The 24448-nt window shown below is 38.5% G+C and overlaps 1 protein-coding gene across 1 annotated transcript in view; it reads left to right on the top strand.

Annotated features, from left to right (window-relative positions):
* The window catches only part of LOC146562890 (transmembrane protein 132C), a 279573-nt gene that overhangs the window by 98750 nt on the left and 156375 nt on the right, over positions 1-24448 (top strand). The window contains exon 3 of the mRNA XM_085295129.1: positions 125-702. Coding sequence (XP_085151255.1) covers positions 125-702 — 578 coding nt within the window. The remainder of the gene's footprint in view (positions 1-124; positions 703-24448) is intronic.

Consider the following 24448-nt stretch of genomic DNA (forward strand, 5'->3'; position numbering starts at 1 on the left):
AAATGACAGGGAAGAAAATGGTTTTATAAAACAGAGAGACAGATAACTTATAGTCTTTGATTGCGTCTTACTAGCTGTCCAGATTTTTCCATTATGACATTATAGGCTTTTGTTTCTTCTTCAGGTATTATTTTACCTGGTAGGGCGGCGTTGGGATGAGCCTGAACCACCTCCATCATCCCTCCTCCCATGCATCAGGGCCTTGGCCATCCGTGACACTAGTGAAGCAGCACCCTCGGCAGGCTGCCGACTCATGGGACCATCTGGTATCTGTGTTGTCCGTCTGGAGATTCCCCCAGCTTGGTTTACACCACCACAAGTGAGAAAGAGACCTCCTGAAGTGGCGCTACCATCAGTGGATGTGTATTACTCAATTATACCAGTGGAAGGTGCTGGTCAAGAGTGTCCCTCCACTGTTAATGAGCCATGGAAAGCTCCAAGTGCAAACCCTGGGCCACATGGTGGTCTGGCTATGGGCCTTGGGGGGCAGTGGAGCACCCTAGTGGATGAAGGTCTTCAAGACATGCTGAAAGTTGGTTCTGTTGCAATGAGCATGGGCCCTGTTTCTGCCAAAGGAGAAAGACTACAATTAGATGACAATGTGGAAGTTTTGGAGCCTCCCAGTCCTGTTCGGCTTGGCAGAACAGTGGCTTTTGCCATCTACATGAAGACAACTTCAAATACGGAACAGTTTACATTGAGGTGGGAATGCATACACTTTCACTTTATCGTCTGGCTTCGTTTTTATTTGTCATTCTGATATGCATTTCAGTTTCACTCTGGTTCTTTTTCTGTCATCTTCACTTATTTCTTTCCTTCCCATCCGCTCTCTCTCTTCTTTCAACACCGCCGCCTCCCGAGGTTGATGGCTGTCACCTTTGTGTACTCAGCCTCTTTCAGGAGCCAGCAATGCAAATAACAACTTCATGAATATTCATGTGTGAGCCAAGGAGGAAAGAAAACACTGAAAATGAAAAGCAGGAAAGGGAAAGGGTAACACTGAGGGACTTAAGGTTGGGAAGAGAGACAAGTATAATAAAAGGTAAAAAAAAAGTCATGCAAGGTCAGCTACATTACGTTTGTTCTGACATAAGCAGCAGGATGTTTTCAGGTGGCTGTTTGTAGGGGGAATAAAATCTTTTCTGGTGACATAACGTTTATAACCCCTGATCTTGAGCTATTATGGAGATCTGCATTCAGTCTCTGCCTCATCATTTCACTGTCTTTAGGGATTTCAGGCTGACAAATGATAGATGTGCAAATTTATCATTCTATTTAATGTACATCCCAACACACATTGATGTGGCTTGCTGTAGTATTACCATAAAATTGTACTCCTACGAGGGTTAAAACAATTCAGGATATTTTGGGGAGCTTTGTGAACCATGTTATGACTCCCTTTGTCACATTAGGCCTGGCTTACTGTGTTTTAACATTTTCAAAGGATTTCATTTGATTTAGCTAGTGAAGGCTGGACAGCAAAAAGTACTTGGAACAGCTTTAGCTGATGCACATTTCCAAACGATGTGTTGCCTCAAGATATTTTCTGGTAAGTAAGGTGTCTTGAGCTGTTTCCACTCATGTATCAGGAGAATATCAGGATAGTCAAACATTTGTAGTTGTGTTTTCTCACATGTAACACATAGCAAGAGATAGTCAGCCTCAGAATCCTACAACTGGAAACAATCGGTTTGCTTTAGACAGGGCTGCTGCCTGAGTAGAGCTTTCAGGAGGCAACATGTGTGACATCCATTTACTCGTTGCAAATTCACTGGACAATTATCTGCTGTACTTTCACATGGTGCAATAATGTCTGCACGGCGTGGTTTGCACATTTGCATTTGTATGCAAAAATCCTCAGTTCAAAATCAGAACAAGACATAAACGTGCCCTCAGTGGGTCATAAGGTATCGTACTCTTAGTGTTAGTCCCAAGCTTCCAAAAAAGAATCTGTGTTAAATCAAAAATGTGGTTCCAGCTGCAGTGGAGAGTCTTGGGAGACGAGTGAACAGCCAGAAGAACCTTTATTCTTACATGTGTGCAGTTGGACATAACTCGGGCTTGGGAACTGCCATGTTTAAGACAGCCAGACTAACTGATTATATATATATATACTTCCAGCAGGTGATCTAACTTGATGCCTAATTCCTTTTTTTTTTTGTACTGCACATTTGGACCATTTATGTTAAGTAAACTGATTTATGTAATCAAGGGACATATTTACTACCACAGACAGTCAAAATTGAGATTGATATTAAGCAAGTCAAAATCCTTTTACCATCAATTTACACTTAATGTGATAGTTCATCTTTAACCGCCACCAAAGTTTATTGTTGTTTACTTACGCTATTAAGAGATATTTTGGAATGGTTGGCATACACAATTGAGTAATTTGCACCACATGAACAGTTGCAACAAGGCTAGCAGGGGAGTCGGTAAAACACTGGTTATACACATTCAGAGTCACCATAAGGAGGCAGGACACAGAGTTGTGTTACTGGGGTTTTATGCATTAACTAAGGGACATAAAAGCCCTGCCTAGTTGGCTCAACAATAACAGCTTGCAAAGCTGGTAATGACAGAACTGTTTATGAAACACTTTACTGTTACCGTCTGATTCTAGTCAAAATGAATGGTCAGCCCCCAAATATTATTTATTTTAACTAAATTAACTGGCAGTTGGTATTGGCAGTTTGGTGTCATGAAATGGCATCCCAAATCATTGTGCACCTTATTGTTATGCATTATCCATGCCATCAATATCCTAACCCTGAGATGCATGCTAACCCTAACCTTTTCACATGTCATTTGACAGCATCAAATGACACCAGATAAAGGTTATGGCTAAGGTAAAGACCAGGGTTAGGACCGATAGTTGAAGAGAGAGATAGAAAATCAGTGAAAAATGCATTAAGATCCATCCATCCATCCATTCGCTTCCGCTTATCCTTTTCAGGGTTGTGGGGGGCGCTGGAGCCTATCCCAGCTGTCATAGGGCGAGAGGTGGGGTACACCCTGGACAGGTCGCCAGTCTGTCGCAGGGCCAACACACAGGGACAGACAACCATTCACACTCACATTCACTCGCACATTCGGATTGGATTATCCAATTAACCTATCCCCACATTAAGATGACAAGTGAAATATAGTCGCATGCTAATCATATGCATTGTTAGTTTAACTAAGCATTTTAAAAATACAAAAATACAGTTTCTGAGGTTATTTTATGATGAAAAGATGTTATAGATCAGTGTTCTTATATCTTCAAACAAATCAATACATTTAGAATTAATAGATTAAAAATACATAACCACCTGCACCAGTTTGTGGAAGCTATCCTGTTGCTTTTTGAATAAAGCTTTCTGCCCAATTGTGTTTTATGTATGTGACTAAAGACTGGCCACTTACGTAGTGCATCAAATGCAAAGTAGACAAGAACTCGTAGGTTTACTTGCTCGATTTACATTGACAGGTAAACAGAGAAGTGACAGCCTACACTCACCACAGATGAACAGCAGTCAGAGTTGTTTCACTTACATTTAGATTATGCACTTGAATTTGATGTGAGAAAACAGAATTCAGTTGACTACAGTCTGCAATCTAGTGGTGAGATTTTACACACTCTACCTTTAACACTATAATCTAAGTCAGTTTGACACATGTTCCTTACAGATACAACTATATCTAAAGTTGTGCATTTCTTTGCACAGCAAATGTGAAGTTGATCTCAGGACACAGAAGGAAACAAGAGGCGGCCAGAGTGCAATGCCACTTGTCTTGCTACCTGCTGACAAACACACACAGACACAGAGGGAAATAAATATTCCACCAACATCCAGTGTTATTTCTCTCTGCCATGAATACACGCATACATCATATGAACATTCATGCATACTGATGATGTTTGTTTTATGTGTGTGCATTAAGTGTGTATTGAAGCACACACCCAAACACAAAAAACACAAACTTACCTGTTGAAGTGATGAGATGTGATGTTTTGGTTCCCCCTACAGACACTTTATCTCTGCCTTCATCGTGGAACACCATTGTTGTGTGTATGTTTATGCATTGTCTTGTGGGTATGCAGTTGTGCCTGGTACTGCTATGGAAAGAAAGTGTATGGAATAAAAATCATCCTTTCCTTTTTTCCTTTCCTGTTATTTATTGTGGCTATCTCGAATTATGCTTTGTTTCTGCTTCCGTTCAGTGTTTTTTCTCTCCTAGGTTTGTCCACTCATTTTTCCACGTTTGAAAAACGTCCAACTTCTATTTTACATATTGCACTTATCTCCTATCTTTATGTCTCAGTTGAGAAATGTGCCTGTTTATATGTGTGTGTGTGTGTCCTACTTGCAAGTCTTGCCCTTTGCCCAAGCAAACAGTTCAATGGATAATCTCCCATGTTAGACGCAGAGTCAGACATGTAATAAGGCTTAAGTGGATTTCATTCCTGTGCGTGAGCGTGAGCGGGTGTGTGAGTATGTATGTGTACGACACATAATAAGCCTTAAGTGTGCTGCATTACGCTGAGGTGATGTGATTATGATAAACTGCTGAAGAGATGGAGGGACACGGAGAGAAAAGGAGTGAGAGAGACATACAAGAGTGAGAAATATTAGAAAATGGAAGAAATGAAAAAGAAAATTATTAGAAAAGTCTTAAGAGAAATGGGTAAGAAGGTAAAGCATTTCACTTGCCTTTCTTCTTCGTACTTCTGAAAAATTAACTAAGAATACGATGGAAGGACCAGTGACAAGAGGCAGCATGTGTTAACTAAATTGGACTGGGCATCCTTCCTGTATCAACTGGCCTTGAGCTTGTAGTCTCACATAACCATACATGATTCTGTCAGTTTGGGAAGAAACTACATGTCTACAGACAATGAGCTCAAACTGTCTAAAAGTGTGGTACTGATTAAGTTACACTGCCAAGTTTTCCTCCTCCAGTTCTTTTTTCCAGTCATAGCTTTTACTCTGGTCATTTTAAATGTTTCATTTTTCTACTACTTTGACTACATTTAAACAAAGTTAAAGGTTTCACCAGATACATCTCTGTTATCACTCAACTTCTCTTTGAACATCCAATGTGGTTTTAAAATAGATAGCTCTCGGTGTGTAATGTTGTTACTACCATGCTGCTTTGAGTTCGTTAATATCCTTTTATGGACTAAGAAGAAAATTAGAAGTAAAAATCTATCCATCCATCCATTTTCTTCCACTTATCCAATTCAGGTTCACCAGGGGGCTGGAACCCAGTTGGCCCTTGCTCATATTTTAAACATAACTAGCAGCCACTTTCTCATCATTCAATTTTCAAGTAGTCAGTTTTTTTTAATATTAGTTTTTTTTTTCAAAATATAAAAAATACTGTTGTGTAGAAACAGACATTTGACAAATGTTTTTCTCAAACTCCCCTTCACAGAGCAACTGTCTGCTCATTAACCATGTGACTGAGTGAAACGAAACATCATCAATTAACAGAACAGACATGCTAGATGAATTTCTAATTAGTTTTTGACACGCGCAAGCTTGGGCTTTTATAAACAATCAAAGAACTCTGTGATAATGGGTCAAGCATAAATTGACTCTTGGACTCTTTGTGCCTTAGCCTGTATTTCTGAAAGGCAAAGAGGAGAACATGGGGAGGAGAAAACACCTGAGAAAAGAAGCCAGTCTTTTTTTGTGCTCATTGTGTTATTCTTTTTACAAATTTGAGATGGGTTGTTTGTCATAAGTTTTTTTTCTCTATCTTGTTATGTCACTATTTTTCACTTCCATCTTATTAGCTGCACATTCATTTAGGTAACTCATCTTCAATGCTGTGCTCGCTGACGGGTTTCATTTCTTTACTCTGGGCTTTTTACCTCTTTCTTCCAGCATGCTTTTTGTTAAATGGCACATCCTTAAAATGACACAATGAGGAGACTAAGGTCATATGTATCAGATCAGAAAAAAGAGAGTGTTATGTAGACAGCAGAGGTGAACATTGTCTGTTTTTGATCACGCAATCTGTGCTATGGTGTTTCTAGGTGTTTTTCCAGTGTCTACTGGTCTTCAAGTGTGTTTCAAGTTGGTCTTTTGTTTTCATTTCCTTTACTACATCAGTGTCTTCAGTTAAAGTGGCTGTTACTTACTTAGACTTCCAGTCTATTTTCTTCCCATGAGTGAGAAGGACTTATCCAAATGTCTGTAAAAAATTATTTCTGTAAACAGCACTGTAAAAAGTTTGGATAATGGTTGGCCTTGTATGCTATGTTTTTTCAAGGGTAGTCCCATGTTACAAACCTATTTTCCCCAGTTTCTGTGACGCCAAGTTCCATCCTCCTCTGTGCCAGCACCAGAACACATTGTTCTATGTTCTTTGTTAGAGGTTGCTCAACTTTAAAATATAATTATAGGTTGTGATAAAAGCTTGCACATTCTATCTGGCCATTTCCTCGGGATGGATGCTCTTTCACAGCCTTGTTTCTGCTGTTTCTTTTGCCTTGTGCATAAAGGCAGTTAGAGTTATTGGACAAACTCTTGAACCAACCCAGAGTATATTTTGTTAATCTAAGCTATTGTTGCAGTCTCTACGATATGGTTTGCACCCTTAAGTAACAAATGATACAAATCAAGAACTTACTTTTTAATTGATTAAATCTGAGATCAGCAGAACAGAAAATTGCTCAAATAAAAAATAAAATCAAACCAGGCAAATTAGTTAGAATCTCTTAGCTCACTAATCAGTGACAGCATTGCCTGTAACTTCAAAAGGCGGAAAATCAGGGCAAAACTTGATGATGAATTCATGTTCGGCGCAGCTCCAATTCAGTCAGCATTCAACGAAAAGTATTTAATATCGTCTAAATCTGTAGAAACCCTTGTCATAGCATTTTGATGCTTTGAATCAATGATTAGTTGAGCATTTCAGCATTTTTCATCAGTGGGAATGTTGACAGGCTGAGGGTCAAAGTGATTAGTATCTCCCTCATTAAAAAGCTGTCATCTTGAACTGTGCTATCGTTGTTTGGTTAGCTAATTAGTGAGATGATTACTGATGAGGGGATAAATGCCTTGTGTGCGCGCGCGTGTGTGAAATGTAGATAGACAGCGATAGATTACTGAAAGGGAAAGAAGTTTTCTTTCTGCTTCTGTTGTCTGTATATTGTTTATTTTATCTTAATCCATAGACCAATTCAAAGGTGTGCTTTTCTGGAAATTGGAAAGGAAGTATCCTGACTACTTTTACTTAAAAGTGAAAAAGGTAACAATGAAAGTCTGATCTAGAAACATTTCAGTTTTTTTCACACTGTTAGCCACACTTTGGTCTTATTTTGAAAGTTCAACCAGCTTGAAATTAATTTAGTTGCTTCTCACAAAACAATCCTAGTCCTGTGGTTGGACGTACTCCAGCTCCACTGTCTTGTGCAACAGCTGCGAATCAAGCAAGCATTCACTTGGTTTAATTGTTCAGGTGAAGAAATGTTCAAGTAAGCGATCTGGAACTCAGTATGGACGATGGGGTTTTTTCAAGTCGTAATTATAATCCAGAATACAATGTGTAAAATGTACACATTTTTTAAACCTGTAGTATGCTCACCAATTACAGCAGTGCTGAAACTGACACTTAAAGCTGCAACATCAACCCACACATCCTAAACAAACGTCAGGTTTAAGCAGCTTTCAAGAAAAACAAAATCCTTTTTTCAATGACTCAAAATATCTTATAATGGCTGCAAATCTGATTTTAAGAAGATAAATGTTCTCTTCCTTTGTGCTAAGTTTGAGACAAGTATGCAGCTTAACTGGACCTTAAGGGTCATATATTATATGTAATATCTAGTGCCAAAGAAAACAAGCATTGCTTCTTCACTGTCATCACTTTTCTTTCAGCCCTGCTATACTGACATTGAATAAGGTTTGGACATAATAAGGAAATCTGTTATGTCTGACGGACATAAAGCTGTCACTTTAGTGGCTTGAGAAAACCAACATGCACTATATTTCATCTTTGCATAAATCTTATCTATTTTTATTGTGTATGTTTTTATATTTTTTCCTGTTTCCTAGTTTACTTGCTGGTTTAATTATTTTCCCATTTGTTGTTTCTGTGTGTGTTTGCTTGTGTATGTGTAGGGATTAGTGGATTTTTCCTAGGATCAGAGGGGAGATGTAGTTCTAAGGACCAGCTTGTCCTCTCTGGTGGTTACACTGCACATACACACCATACCCTCTGTATCTCTCTCTCTCACACACAGACACACACAGAATGCCGAGCATGCCTTTATTCCACAAAGCTCCACCATCGATTTCACCTCAAAGGCTCTCTCACCAGGATGAAGGCAGAATCAGTTGTATTTTCTGAACTGTGTATATCTGTGCGAGTGTGTGGATGCTTTTGAGTAAATATAAAGCATATGATTAGTGTGGCAAATACTAATAAAATTACTCAGTCACATTATGAAGACCCACCTCTCTTCTGGGGACAAAAAGAATGAAATATAAAAATCTGAATATGATATAAATAGTTTAAGATTTAAGGTTGCTTGCTTACAGTGGGTAGCTTTTTCACCTCTGTTTGTGTTGGTCCTGTGATAGAATAGCAACCTGTCCAGGCTGTACCCCGTCTTCCACTATAAAATAAGTAAAATAAGTTCCAGCCAGGATAAACAGTTAACAAATAGATACATACTTAATTAGTTAAAAAAGTCACTTTAGTTCTCCAACTACGTTAAATTTTATTACAAAAAATCACTTTTTTTATTTAGTGAGAGTGAAGTAAAATGAAAATCATATACTCAATAAGACATCTGCACCTCTAACTTTAATATGTTAAACATTTTACTACACCCGAGTATCTCCCGTTTTTTCCAGCCATCTCTCTGTATTGCTGTCTTCCTTTGTGCTTAGATCTTTTTTTAGTCTATTTATCATATCCGCTAAAGGAAATCTTTTACATCCCTTAGATCAGAGATCACTTTTGTTGTCCATTCTCTATTTCAGTCTGTGCTTCTGCAGAGGCAGCACAGCACTCTAAATAATCACCTTAGCCATTAAATTGAGCTCCAGACAGCATGTACCTCCACTTGGATACTGTATATCTCTCTTTAGCCTATTCTCTGCTTGAATTGCCATGCGCTCATGCATACTGTGAGAAGAAAAAAATCCTTCATGTATTCAAACTGCCTGAAGGAAAATGTATCACATTAGAGGTCACAAGTCTAATTCTCCATAGTCACTTGGATATATTTCTTGTCCCTATATACATCTTTTTCATATATAATCATTAACTGTCTTGTTGCATTACTGACTGGATAATTAGACATGAACAAGTGTTAAAAGGTCTGTGAGTTAGGACGAAAACAGCTTCCTTTCAAGAGATCTGACTTCCTGATCCTCTGTGCCAAGTTTTTGGGTTATTTTTAGACTTTGAATTATTTTTGATCATATTTTAATCTTACATGAAGTTTCAGTCATTACTTAGCTTTAATTTTTTCTTTTAGGTAACAACACTACTTTGCTAGGCTTAGATCAAGGTTATGGTTGGATAAAATATGAACTTCATTGCGCTAAATGCCTTTTAACAAGATCGATTCTATATTTAGTCTCAACCCTACAATATACTCATTATGGATATACTTTGATTATGTTTTAGTGCTCCTAATACTGGTACTTATTGCATGGACTATGGTCCTAATATGTGTATATGTGTTAGTCTGTGTCAGTCAATCAATCATTCTTACAAATTTACACACATGCATATTAACAATTTGCCAGGCTAGCAATGTCAAAAAATAAACACAGTTAAAAAAAAATTCCTGTCCAAAACCTACAAGTGAGTGCTGAAGACAGCTTTCATCATGTTTATCCAAAGGATCAAAATTTTCCCACACTGATGGATGTGTAAGGAAGCTATTCTTTGCTAAGTCTTTAATCTTAACAACATAAAGTCAAGGTTGACTGCTTTGACTAGTAGTCAGAAAAACACATTGCAGCTTTGATCTGCTGCGAGTTGAAAGAATAAGGAACACAATGCTCCTCAGATGAAAAATAAATCCCACTTTTTTTTATTCTCTGTAAAGCAACATGTCATTTTCATCTTCATAACCAGGAGTGGCAATAGATTTGTTAGGGTGCAGACGCAGAAAGAGATCTTTCGGTGTTGTTTCAGTGGCACATCAGTGGGTGTGTGTTACGAGAGGTCACCACAATGACTTGCCTGAGCGACCTCAGGAGTTGTGCTACAGTACCAAGGTGACAAGGTGCATTCAATAGAGATGCATATGTGAAAGACTGTGATTGTCAGTACACAGTGGTGATTTATAAAACGTTGCCAGGAAAGTACAGGGAATTAAGTGAAGTTTATGTAGTCATAAACACCAGATGCAATTTCTGACACAACCCCAAAGGGACTTGTGTTTCCTTCCAGAATTGAAACAGACATCTTTTGCTATGGAGCCACTTTAACTGTTAAACAGTTGTACCTGTTAAATATGTTTTCCTTCATTGCAACAGCCATTGCCACCTTTTCACTTTCTCAAATCCCCCTGAGACGTAGGAAAGATGGTAAACTGGTTAACAGTCCATGACCAACACATACACACATCAAACACCTACTCGGTTCTATTTAACCCACACTGTCAATCACTATGTGTTTATTCCCCTAATCCAGCCCCTGCTATCATTCTGTCTACAGCATTCGTCCTTACTTTCTCTCCATAGTTTACCTGTCATCACTTAGCTTTCCTGCTTCTCCTTACTCTCTCTCTCTCTCGCTCTCTCTCTTTCTCTCCCCCTCTCTCTACGTCCTTCTATCTTTTTCTGTCCTGAATATTCATGAGGCTGTTATTTGCATTGCTGGCTCCTGAAAGAGGCTGAATACACAAAGGTGACAGCCATCAGCCTCGAGATAGCGCCAGTGTTTGTGCATTATGGGACTGTGCATGTGTGTCAGGGCAGGGAAAACAGACAGAGGTAAGAAAAAATTCAGAGGGAGAGAAGCAAGGAATAGACTCAGGGAGAAGGAGATAGCACCCTATTTTGGCAGTCTCACTTCCAAAGTGATTGACACTGTCACTGATATTGTAATTAACGTGTTTGTGTACCAGTGTGTGTTTGAACTGAAACTTAAACATTGTTGACCTTTAAGCTCAGTTACTGATATGATGATGATCCTTTCTGCACACGTACATGTGGCCATGTCTTAGTTTAGCTCTCTCTTCAAACAAAATATCCCTCCTGTCTCTTTTCTTCGTGTTGTTTCCGTGGCTCTACCACTCTTTGAGTTTGGTTCTGCCAGTGCCGACTTAGGGATGCTTATAATGGAAATGCGTGGCCGGTTATTGTGTTGTGTTTATTGTTCATGCTACTCCTTGTTGCAGGATAGAAGAGCCCCATTTAGAAATAGAGCTCCTCTATGCTGCTCTTGTATTCCTCTGTGCTGAGGATGTACCAGTTGCATGAGTAGCTCCTTTTAAACCAAGTGCTGTGTGTGTGTGTGGCCGTGTGTGTTTTTCAGTGTGCTTGAGCATTTACCTCTAAGTTACCCCAGGAGATAAAAAGGATATTGGGATAAGTTTGTTTTTATGGGGGATGGGGGATGGGGGAGAAGAAGTTGATATTTTTATTCATGAAAAATCTGAAGCTATTTTTTTCCTTCCACTTTTTTTAGTATCTTGGCCTGGGACCCAGGCTCATGAAAACATATTGTCTGTTTTATTATTCTGGGACCCACTTGAAATAAGCTACAGATGTTCCCATTGTAGAAGTCGCAGGTTTTACTGCATGCTGGCTGAACTGCGGCTGCACTTTGGCTTCTACTCCAAAAGGGAATTATTGTGGAACACATTATGTGTTGTGTAGCAGGATAAGTGTGATGTATGTATATGTATAAATGTATATATATGTATATATATTAGTGCACTCTCTCTGTCACTCTTCGGGAGGCACTTCAAGTCCTTGAAACAAGGAATGTTTATCATCGTCCATAATGTGTTGATTGGTTCAGCTGCCCGTCACTACCAGATCAACTGCCCATTTGCGCATGTGCGAAGGTAACTCGGACAAACTGCCTGAAATGCGTTGACAGAAACATTTCAGGGATTTTGAGTCATTCTGCACTCCAGATGCGTTAATTGCGTTAAAAATTTGATTTGGCGTTGATTAAAAACAGCACAGTGTCAAAGCCCCTTTTCAAAAACCAAAAACCAAAAAAAGCAGGTCGTCATTGCGTTTTAGTAAACGGGAAAAACAACGGGAGGAAAAATATGAAAGCCAGTCGATACTAATTTGGTGGGCCAAAGGCACTCTTGATATCCACACTCATTTGATATTGGTACAGCTTTTGCATCACTAGTTTTTGCAAGCTTTAATTGGGACTGAGCTTCAATAATTTGTCTCTCATCCTCTCACCTGTCTAAGACATTTGCAAAACGTCTTCAAATAATACGACCCGCCCTGGTACTCTGCCACAGAGATACAATGCAAAAGCCAAAAGTCACTACATTTCCAGTAATCCTTTAAGGACTTCTGCCAGAAGGCCTATTGTTATAAATCATTTTGCTGTTTTCATTACTCACTTTACTCATGCAATGAAGAAAGCTTTAAACTGGATCTGTGAATGCATTTTTATCAGAAAAGTGTACTTCTTTCTGTGCGCTGTTATCTACAAGGTCCTCCATTGTTGTGGAATCATTCCATGCTTCAGAGACTTTCTGGTGGAAATAGTGTGCTCATATGGTCAACATTTCATTTGTATTTTCATTCTGTTCATTTTTAATTTATACAAACTTGCTCCTCACAGTACTTATTTCCCTTTTAGTATACCTTCCTTTTCTTTCTGCACTCTTTGTGTGTGTGTGTGTGTGTGTGTGTGTGTGTGTGTGTGTGTGTGTGTGTGTGTGTGTGTGTGTGTGTGTGTGTGTAAAATATATAAACATGTTTACACGGCCAATGGTAAGGGGACACACCTCCTTTTCAGTAGCAAAAAATAATTCCCTGTACTCAGACTTTGCCACGCAGCCCAAAGACATGCAATTAGCAAGGTTAGGCTAACTGGTGATTCTAAATTGTCCATATGTGTGAATCTCAGTATGAATGGTTATCTGTCTCTGTGTGTTACCCCTCTCTCATAAATGAACCTGTGTTACATAGAGTCTGTAATCCTGGACTCAGTGTTGTGTTTCATGGTTCTTCATTTGCTGATATTTTACTTGTTATTTTCTCTTTTTCACTGCATCTTCTAAAACAACACGTGGAAACATACTGTATATTCCATATGTGGAAACACTGTTCTCCAGACCAGATTTTGGTGAAATGAGCAACTCTTAAACATATACCTCAGGGGTATCATTTATAAATATAGTGTATGCACAAAACAAGGTTAGAAAGATGTGCACATCTCTGCAAACCACCTTGGCATTTCTAAAAACAAAAGATGGAAAAATGTGCGCAATTGCACAGACAGTCTTACCCATAAGCATAACCCTATTTGGAGATGTAAAAACTGGCAATGTGGATGCTGACGTGGTGAATTGAAGTCAAACTGTAAAATTAATTTTGAGGAATTGTTTTACATAATGCCTTAACTAACACACATGTCACGCTTTTACTTGCAGATCCATGTTATCATAAACATTCAAATCAGCAGCACAGACCTATTAAATTCTGTGCACCATTTCGCTCTCTCCTTATCACATTCCCAGTCCTGGAGGGCAGAGGAGAAATCTGGACTGTATGCTGCCGACACTCTTGGTCCGTATCTCCCTGCAGCTGAAATGCAGGATGTGGCAGTATTCAGGAAATCTGGCTTGGCATTTTCCGATGTTGAATGATCCTTGGACAGCATAAATATCAGTTGAAATCCGAAGTGAAAAACCAACCAAGAGCTGCAGAGCAGAGCATGTTGTAATTGTTTTCAACATCATATATTCTACTTTTTTCAGCTGTGCCTGTTAGGGCTCATCACAGTGGATCATATGACACCATCTGACACTATCTCTAGCATCCTCTTCTGTCATACCAACCCTCTGCATGTGTTCCTTTACTTCATCCATGAACCTCCTTTAGTTTGTCCTCTTTTGCTTCTCGTTGGTAGCTCCATCTTCAACATCCTTTGTCCAACATACCCCGTTCGTATTCTAACCCTTTTCTTCTATTTATCCATAAAACCAAGCACAATAGTTTTCATATATATATATATTTTTTTGTTTCATTTTAGTTCTTAGTTAATTTATTGAGTAAAATCTATGCTGTGAACATGACTGCTGTCATGCATATGAGCTTCCAGACACCATGGTGACTGCCACAGGACTATGTGAATTGCAGACTTGAAATAAAATCAGTGACAACTTTCATGCAAAAATTATACTGGAAATTTTCATGATGATTAGGGAAAGATCACCATAAAAGCTTGCATTGTTTATTGATTAGTCTGATGTAAGTAGTGCACAGACTCACATGTGTAGTTCAGCGGGGCTGCTGCACCACCAGAGAACAAAGAAACTGGAAGAACCATCAATCAGTGACCGTCTTTGTTGCGTTTTCTATTGTTATCTTATTCATGTTTGGTGTGGCTGTAGCTCAGGACGTACAGCAGGTCATCTACTAATCGGAAATATCCCCGGGCAAGATAATAAACCAAAGCTTTTGTGAATGTTAGATAGAACACACTTAAGCATAAAACAGTACTTGTATGGATAGGTGAATAAGACATATTGTATAAATCACTTTGAGTGCTAAGGTAGAAAAATGCTATATAAGAACCAGTCCGTTTATTTCTGTGCATCAGTATCCACACGACGCTTTAAACCGACAGTCTAAGGTAGAACGAGTGTGGGTCATGAGGCTGATCCATTGCTCAGGTAGACTGAGGATATTTCTCCCATGCTGGCTTTTCCTCATTGGCTTCCTGTTAATCAAATTTAAAATCCTTCTACTCTCATGCAAAATCTTGAATAATGAAGTCCCAACTTATCTTAAAGACTTTAAAGTAACATTTCACTCCAATAGAGCACTTAGGCTTTCAGCTTCAGCTTTCAGGCCCCTGTGGAACACTCTGTGGAACCAACTCCCAGTTTGGATTTGGAAGACAAACACCTTCTCTACTTTTTTAGACTAAACTTAAAACTTTCCTTTTTGATGAAAATATATAGCTAGGGTTGGATCAGATGACTCCCTTAGTCGCAGCACAATAGGCCTAGGCTCCTGCGGCCTTCCCATGATGCACTCAGTGTTTCTTCTTCACTCACCTTTTTTCACTCACTATGTCTTTATACATCACTTTGCATGTAATAATTATTTATTATTCATCTTTGGCTCCCTTCCAGAGTGTCTTTTGTCCCATCTTTCTCTCCGCACCGGAGACAGTCACAGCAGATGGCTGCCCCTCCCTGAGTCTGGCTGTACTGGAGGTTTCTTCCTGGATAAAGGAAGTTTTTCCTTTCTGTTGCCACCAATTGCTTGCTCATAGGGGTTGTCTGCTTTTTAGGGTTTTCTCTCAATTGCTGTAGGGTCTTTACCTTACAGTATAAAAGAACATCAGGTAACTGTTTAAATTACCTATATTGAGCTTTTATATATATATATATATATATATATATATATATATAATATAGCTTTTATATTACAAAAAAACAAAAAGGCCAAGAACTTGTCCTACAAAATGCTACAATTGTGAACACACTCACTTTTTATTTCTTTACTTTTATTTTTAAAATCTTGTATTTCAGAATTTAAAAACATGTACTTGGGAAATAAAAAGACAAGTTTTGACCCCTTTTTTTCCTCACAGAAGAGCCCTATTTGTGCTTGATCAAGTGTGACTGTGCCCCTCTTTCCTTTTCAGTAGCAATTCAGCTATTGAATGGCTGTCGTACTTACCCACTGAGCCAGTGAACACCATCAAAACTACAGCATTTTTTTTTCACACATATGATTGCTTACCTACCATGGCAGTAATAGGCTATGTGTTGTTGCAGAAAATATATTTCCAACACAGTAGACAAAAATAAACCTGCCGAAATGTTTTCCGTCTTGGTTGTAGTGACACGTTTTTTTTAGATGTCTCTCCAAAGAAGAAGCTATTATTTCAGGCAAAAAATTCAATAAATAAAGTGATGGTTGAGTGCTTAAAGTTCAGCTAATCTGGACTCAAAATTTCCCATCAAACTTCTCCAGTGATGTGTATGAGTTTGATTCTGAGCTGTGCAATCACCGAAGATGCCCGCCCGGAAAATAAGGCTGTTACTCTTTATTCCAGGCATGTTCCACCCCTATAGATTAGATACAGTTTGATGGACCTTCACAATAAACAATTCCTTGATCCTTGATCACACAGTAAAAAGCACTTTTTACTGTTTTTCTATTCTTTCTTGACTTTAAACTTCTGTATGCTATCTTTGTAAGTGCTCAAGAATAATCTGCCACAGGTTACTGTTGCTGTGACCCTTATAATCCAGGGATGGCTTGTAATATTGTGATCGGGGAAATTCAAGCTTGCTCTACTATTCCATTCATTGTCAAATCACTCTGGATAAGAGCTTCACACACTGTAAATGTGTAAAACTTTAATGATCATGTTACTTATTAATGAAGGAATTGAAGAGCCTCTGAAGTCCCTTTAGATTTCAGAATGAGCCGGTTCCTCAGGGAACAGCAGGCTGTCTTAACTCTTCGCACACTTTAGATTCTTCTGTCAAACCTGGTAGTACAGCATGTCATACCTAAATGCAACATGAAACTAATTTTAGAATTTGCAAATGCTCATTTAGTTAATATGTAGCAGATTTAGCATTTCAAAGAACCATTAGAACTGCTTCATTTATGTCATTATTTTCTCTATGCATTTTTTTAATGCATTTCCAATCCATTTCATTTAAAGTTCAAAGTAGGGAAAGCAAAGATGTCAGTTCATGTTATTGTTGTACAGCTGGTTATTTTGGTCCCTTTCTGCGTCTCTATCCATTGCTATTATACTGCACGTTTATTGCAAGGCAGTGTGATCGTTAAGGGCAGTTAATTGCTGAACTCGAACTAAAAACACATTTTAAACAGATGCTTCTCCTTGCTGTAGTATGGTATGAATACATGGCTGGCTCTATGATTGACCACCATGATTCATGTTTGCTCGTTCATCAGTGCTAATTTGCCAGGCTAATCTCCCCATTAAGCTCAGTGAGAACATTAGCCTAGCAAATTAGCACTGATGAATAGGCTATTATTCAAAGCAAAATCCCCACTTCTACCCACTTGTCTCATTTTTTTTTTTTTTTATTTCTTCCTCTTCAATCCCTCTCTCTTTCCTGTAATTTTTTATTTTATTTTTTATGGTTCATCGTTTCCCTTAAGTTTTTTCAGGCTTTGCTTTGCTTTACAACTCAGTATACTGTATAGATTTTTAAAAAAGAGTTCCAAAACTGGCAAAGACGCAGAATGAATAAATAGGATGTTCTACAATTTCATTTTAGGCCATGTGTATGAAAGGGATATAACACTGTAAATGGATGTTAAACACATTTGTTGGAGCAGCTTGTTGGAAAAACAAAGGCATCAGAGATGCCTCCAGTCTTTACTCCATTTTCTGCTGTCTTTTCTTCTCCCCTGTAAAACCCCCCTCAGTTCTAATCTTAGGAGTACTTAACGAAAAATGTTCCAGCTTACACACATTCAAACAAATACACATTCTTCCAAACACATACACACAAAAACACAGTGAATTTTTTTAAAGTAGCGTGTGTTACATGGTTTGATCTCATTTATGATCTTTGGCTCTGAATGTAGCCTCAATTCTGTGTTGTATTCCAACCCCTATAGAGGAAAACCACAGAGCTCCAGGGCTTGCAAAGCTTTGTTTGCTTGTATCTCTCAGGGAAGAAGAGAATGAAAGAGAAAATTAAGAGGGGAAATGGAAATATGGGGACAAGAAGGAATGAGTGAGAAAAGACAAAAATTAAAGAATAGGAAACGATAAATAGTTTGCCATCTATCCTGTTTATTTTGTTGTCTATACTTAATCTGTAGCTCACTTTTTGTCTTTCTCATGTTATTGACTGTTTCAACCATGCTCCTGCCTACTCTGTTTCACTTAATAATATGAGTTTATCATTTGTGTTATAGAGTCAGATAATTAATATAAGCAGCCATATTGTAATTAGTTGCCTCCTCTTTATCTGCCCATAAAGCACAATATGCAAAAACACCTTACACACACAGTTAGGCACAGATGCTCTTGCACTCACACATACATGCACATATGTACACACACAGATTTACAAGTATTTCGATGAGTGGCCTATAAAGTGTTAAAGATTTTTCACCATGATTTGATCTCAATATCAGTTCCTTAATTTAGACTTGTGGCTTTCAATGGATTTTAAGTCTTAAAAAACACCCTCTGTATTTCTCAGTTGTATAACATTCCCAGATGTCACCGAGGGCCACAAAATGTCCAAATGTAGAACAATGCAATAGGTAATAAAACAATCTGAGGCAATCTGATGAATTTAATTTGTACTTGATACAAAAACACTATGCTAGATCTCTGCCAGCATGAAGTAAATGCCTGAAATAATGCAAGTTAATTGCTTCAGGTCAGAGGGAACTCTCTAAACTGGGTGCTAAGGAGTGTGAGCAAAATCACTTTGCAGAAATAACAGAAGGCGGGAAGAGGCTAACTTTTGTTGAATTCCTGAAGGAGGGAAATGTAATGGCGTGCCTGTTAAATCTCTTCTGGTGTCTTCAAACCTAGTATCCAACAAAAGCATGAAGCAGAGCTGTCAGGCCACCGCAGGACACAATAATATTGTCACATTGTGTCTAATCTGTTCAAAAAGAGGGTTTCTTAATCAATTTTATCCAACTCATGATGTTTTCTTCACACTGGAGAAGTCATTTTGGTGTTTAAGCCTTTAATCAGCACTGATTAATAACACAATTGGAAAATAATGAAAAAACAAACAAACAAGAAAATAATAATCATAAACGACCCACATGAGATAAGAACCCCAATCTTCTGGGTTAAACAAACACTCTCATATATGTGATCTATGATCTACTAGCCATATCTATTGTGTGATATCAAACATTTATACAACAATTTATACAAATCAACATGCAATGTTAAAGATAAATTTTACACAATTTTTGTTTGTTAGAGTTTTATTTATTGTATTTCTCATAGTTAACTCATCTCTGGGGATATGACAGAAGGTTAGTGAATGTTTGGGGTATTTTAACATCACCCATCCATTTTTGACAACCCAGCAGGGGGTATTCTTGAGTCCAAGCTGTATGTCTGGCTTGTGGGTCACACCTCTTGATCACAGCTCCCTGATGGCTTTCTTCGTGTGCAGTCTTGTGCCACCGAGAAACTGAAAGCCCTGCAAACTGGCAGGCAAAGACCAAGTTTTATAGGTACAGAATGCACTCATCATCCTTTGCTATTGCCTACCAGGCTTGTGTTCTTGGCTCTACGTCTTCTCTGAAGCCTCCTCTATTATTATATATTTCTGCAGAATCACTTGCCAAGATGTTTTAGACTTGCTGAGTGGAGTATCTGTGCGTTGTTTTGAGAAGATGAGATGTGTCTGTAGATCTTAGTAAACTCAAATTCTCAAAAAAAGTTCCTAATACAACATGTAATTTTGCCATTTTTAAAAGTCTGTAAATAATAACTTTAACTCAAGACAGGCAAGGTACGTTTTTGTCCTTGGTTTTGCAAAGAACAGAAGTTACGGTGCTCATTACAGTGTGCCTCTGTGTGAGTATGTTATACAGACATTAAGATATAATGGAAGAGATAGAAGGAGACACAGAGAAGTGAGGGACATAGGAACAGTAATGAGTACTCCAGTAGAGAGTGATAAGAGAGATAGAGAGAGAGTTGGTCTGCATAATGAGTCCTCCAGCATGGAGGTGGCATGTGGGAGGGATGGAGAGAAAGAGAGAGGGAGGGATAGACTGAAATATTCCAATGGAGAATAGAGAAAGCAACAGAGGCGTATTAGATCACAGAGAACTGTCTGTATAATGAGTATTTCAGGGGACCGCTAGAAAAGTAGAAGGCATGGATGGGGTATAACACAATACAAACTGAACAGAGAGTTGAAAACTGGATTTAAAATCCAGAGATAAAAAAAGAACAATGTCCTTCTAGTTAATGGTCCATACAGCATGTTTTAAAGTCACTGTATGGAAGCTCATTTTAAATCCCATTCATAATCTTATTGTAGCCAGAAACAACATTTGCAATGACATAGTCCAATATTGTAATATTTTTTTGTGTGTTGCTGTATTTTGAGCTTCTTTTGTGGAGATATTATTGGTAATTATGCTGAGTGTCACTGATGGAAATTGCTACCCAGCCCTTCTTCTTTTTACATCAAAACAGACTATTCAGTATGGAGTGCTTCAGTTTAGTGTTTGCTTCATGTGGTTTCAGTGCTCAGACTAGAAAAGCACTATATAAGAAACAGTCCATTTACCAGTCCATAAAGACCCATTGGTAGAAAGTATCAAGTATCAGATGACATGCTGATTATTGTATTCATCAGAGAAACAATATCAAAAGTGTAATTATTTTATAATTCTGATTATTATTGTATGTATTTGTTTAAATGGCCTAATGTAGTGCTAGAATTTTGTGATTTCTTTAGTACTTTGTACTTGTATTGCAGCTAAAACATTTTAAGCATTCTGATTTCTGCGTGTAAACAGAAGTGACTTTCATGACTCCTGTGAGCGTGCCGTATGTGTCACTGATGTGTGCAGAAAACATAAAAATCCGCTAACTCACTTTCCCACAGTCTCTCTTTCAAATGCAATGTTAGTTTTAACAGATAGATGAGGCTAAGCTGCCAGGACCCCAGTGGTGCTTTAAGAATTAAGCTACAGGATATGATGCCATGTGCTGTTTTTGTGTATTTGTTCCCAGAAGCTGTCATAATATGAAAAGTAGTGGGTGGCATCACAGGAGACCTGTCACCAAAATATCTACAGTTACTGATGGGTTATAATGAGCAGCATAGGAAAATAGAAAAAAAAATTGGAATAATGTACTATATACATACATACACACATTTTGAGTCTATAGACATGGAAATTACTCAACCTCCTCTTCTCTCCTCCACTCAGAGCGAAGCAGTGTTTAGGAAGTTTAGGAAATAATTTATATGAAAATTAAACAGATCAAGCAACCAGCATGCAGACAGACAGACAAGCAGCAGTTGCACTAGATATGCACAAATAACCTCATATACACACACACGCATGGATACACATCTTTGTATAAGCAATCTGAGAATGTATACATGCACTGAGCCAGAAAGACTGATAGCTAGCCAGTCAAGAGTTTGCCGGTGAACCTGCCAATCAATTTTTCAGCTATCCAGTCATCCATCAAAAAAATAAAAGTATACATATTACCCAGTCGTGTCTGCTATCCACAAGACAGTTGTCTAACACATTTGATCACTTAGAGATATAGATAGAGACTCAGTTTTAGTAGATATTAGTATACCCATAATCACAAGTATTCTGCGATGGAGACATGGAGGAGATGAAAATGGAAGATACCTATAGAGTTCAATGTGGAGTTACATAAGAGCTTCAGTCAGATAGTCTAATGGGAGAGAGGAAAAGGTGGAGGTAGATGCAACAAAGCCAGCAGAGGGAGTTTGTTAGAAATGTGGGGGAAGAAAAAGTGAAGAGGATGAGAGGAAAGAGTAGGCACTGATAGGAATTAAATGTAAAAAGTTAAGGCAGCAAGAAGGGAACCAAGAATCTGGATGACGGAGGGAAGTATGGGAGTAGATAGGGGATTGAAAATGCAGTGGGAAATGCTATGATGTGTGTATATTCTCACTGGAATAATGTGATATGAATGACCTATAAGTTATAGATTTATTTATAGTAGGGGATTTTTGTTTTGTTTTGTTCTTTAGAAAAAAATACATACATATAGACAATTTTGCAGTCTTCCTAACAAATAAATGTCTGTTTAAACACTGCAAGGAACTGTGGCGCTATTTGTCCTGTTCAGCGCTGTGTGCAGCCTCTTTCACATATGGGCAGTCATATCCAGTCTTAGTCAGAAACCACTCAGGCACATAGACTAAAGGTGTTTCTCTGAGCGGCAAAGAGAAAAGATGAGTTATGCGTTTACTTTTTGTTTGGTTTTTGTTTTGTTCTTATTTTGTGTCTTCAACCATTGTCATCCCATTACCATGCTCTTATTACCATTTTCTTTTCCCTTTCCTTTGGATTGGCTCTGTATCCGCTGCACTCTTTGCTTTTCTCACTTTTCAATCCTCTTCTCTTCACCAGAAATCTTTGCTATTGACAGGGGCAGGGGAGGGGAAAGGGAGGAGAAGAGGAGGAGAAAAGGAGGATAACAGCAGGCTCTATCCATCATGGCAAAACCAAGGGGTGGAGAAGGAGATGCACTGAGCTTGTGCTGACTGCTCACATAAGCAAAAATGTGACAGGATATAACATTTAAGTATCCAGTTTGTGAACAATCAGTTTAGGGTCTCTTGTGAAATTAAAATGTATAGGACTGGCTTTAAAGAATGCAAATAATAACAATGTGTTTGTATTCATATAAGCTACACATACTACATATTTTAATGTTCATCGCCAAAAGTATCACAACCTCTAATTTAAATTAGTGGTTGTAATCATTGGTCCAGCAAAATTACATGGCAGTTCTGCACACCATTGGTGTGGTGAAATGGCAGAATAACCTTTATTTAACCTTTATTTAAACAGAAAGTCCCTTAATATTAAAATCTTTTTTTCAAGGCAGACAAAATGGATCTAAAGTAAAGCTTAAAGCAGTCCAACTGCATTGCATGAATCAGAATAAATAAGGTCAGCTCACAATATCTTTTTTTTTTAGTCATGAACCAGTAATTTTCTCCATAGTATAACTTGGGGTTCAAGAAAATATCAAATGTTATTTTCAATTTCTTTTGGCTGATTAGGGCATTCTAGCTTTGGCTTTATTATTGAGTAAAGTAATTAGTGACAAGCACTCGTGAACGCACAAAAGCAGAGTATCTAAACTCTTTTTAATGCAATTTTTGGGATTCAGTCTGGAACTAATAAACTCCAAAAAGAAATCCTTTGCAAGAATCAACCAGGTGCCTAAATGAAAGTAATAATAGCAATTGCAAAACATTTTTTTAAATCCAGTATCCAAGCATTCACACCTGGGATCTGCTCAGTACAACATTAGTCCTGTGCAGATGTCAGACTTGGTGCCTCAGCACCTCTGACATACTTTTCCTTCTCATTAAGTCTATGTGACCCTCCTTCCAACCAGCAGCTCCGTTCTCTCCCCATTAGGCTTTCGCCATCTCTATTTTTCATTCTGATTGTAACTCCGTACTGCAGTGTAGATGAGTCAGCTGTGGCAAATAAATTCAGATAGCCACACTGAATGAGCTCCTAAAACTCTACCCTGGATGTTTTTGTTGAATGAGCTCCAAAGACCTGACTGATGAAGCAGAAACAAGCTTTTCATTGGTGGCATGTTGAATTAGTAGACTTAGTCAGGCCAGGATAGAGGAGAGCAGAGGTGAAGGAAGCAAGGAGAGGTGGGGGGTAGAGCTGTTATCACAAGGCAGCACCTGGCCCAAAGACAGACAGGATGGGACAGAGACGTCTGTCAAATACACACAGTGAAGCAGAGACATACGCATGCATGAAGCCACACTCAGCCCATATAATATACATGTCAGTGTATTTGTTTATCCACTTTTTCTGTAGTCCTTAAAGGTCATTGTGGCTGTCTGTTTTTTCATCTCTCTGTCATCGTCCCTGCAATTTCTGACTTTTTAATCATACAACACGCTACTTTTCATAATTAAAAAAGCTGATGAGATGCTAACACCGTGTGGGAAAAATTACTGCAGTTTTTGTTTCACTTTCACTTTCCTTGTGGATTAACTGGCTTGAGATTTGATCTTACTTTTTAGCATTATTTAGCAGATAGCATTATCCTAAACAAGATATTTTTTAAAATATTTTTTGTTTCATATATATATAGATATATATATAGATATGTGTATATGTGTATATGTATGTATATATATATGAACACCCAGCACGCCCCTGCGGGCGGTTTATCCTTCAAGCTCGGGTCCTCTACCAGAGGCCTGGGAGCTTGAGGGTCCTGCGCAGTATCTTAGCTGTTCCCAGGACTGCGCTCTTCTGGACAGAGATCTCCGATGTTATTCCCGGGATCTGCTGGAGCCACTCGCCTAGCTTGGGAGTCACCGCACCTAGTGCTCCGATTACCACGGGGACCACTGTTACCTTCACCCTCCACATCCTCTCGAGCTCTTCTCTGAGCCCTTGGTATTTCTCCAGCTTCTCATGTTCCTTCTTCCTGATATTGCTGTCATTCGGAACCGCTACATCGATCACTACGGCCGTCTTCTTCTGTTTGTCTACCACCACTATGTCCG

The sequence above is a fragment of the Mchenga conophoros genome, linkage group LG12, assembly GCF_057382185.1.
Source record: "Mchenga conophoros isolate Kocher_MC1m ecotype Shallow Benthic linkage group LG12, M_conophoros_male_GT1.1, whole genome shotgun sequence".
Taxonomy (NCBI): Eukaryota; Metazoa; Chordata; class Actinopteri; order Cichliformes; family Cichlidae; genus Mchenga; species Mchenga conophoros.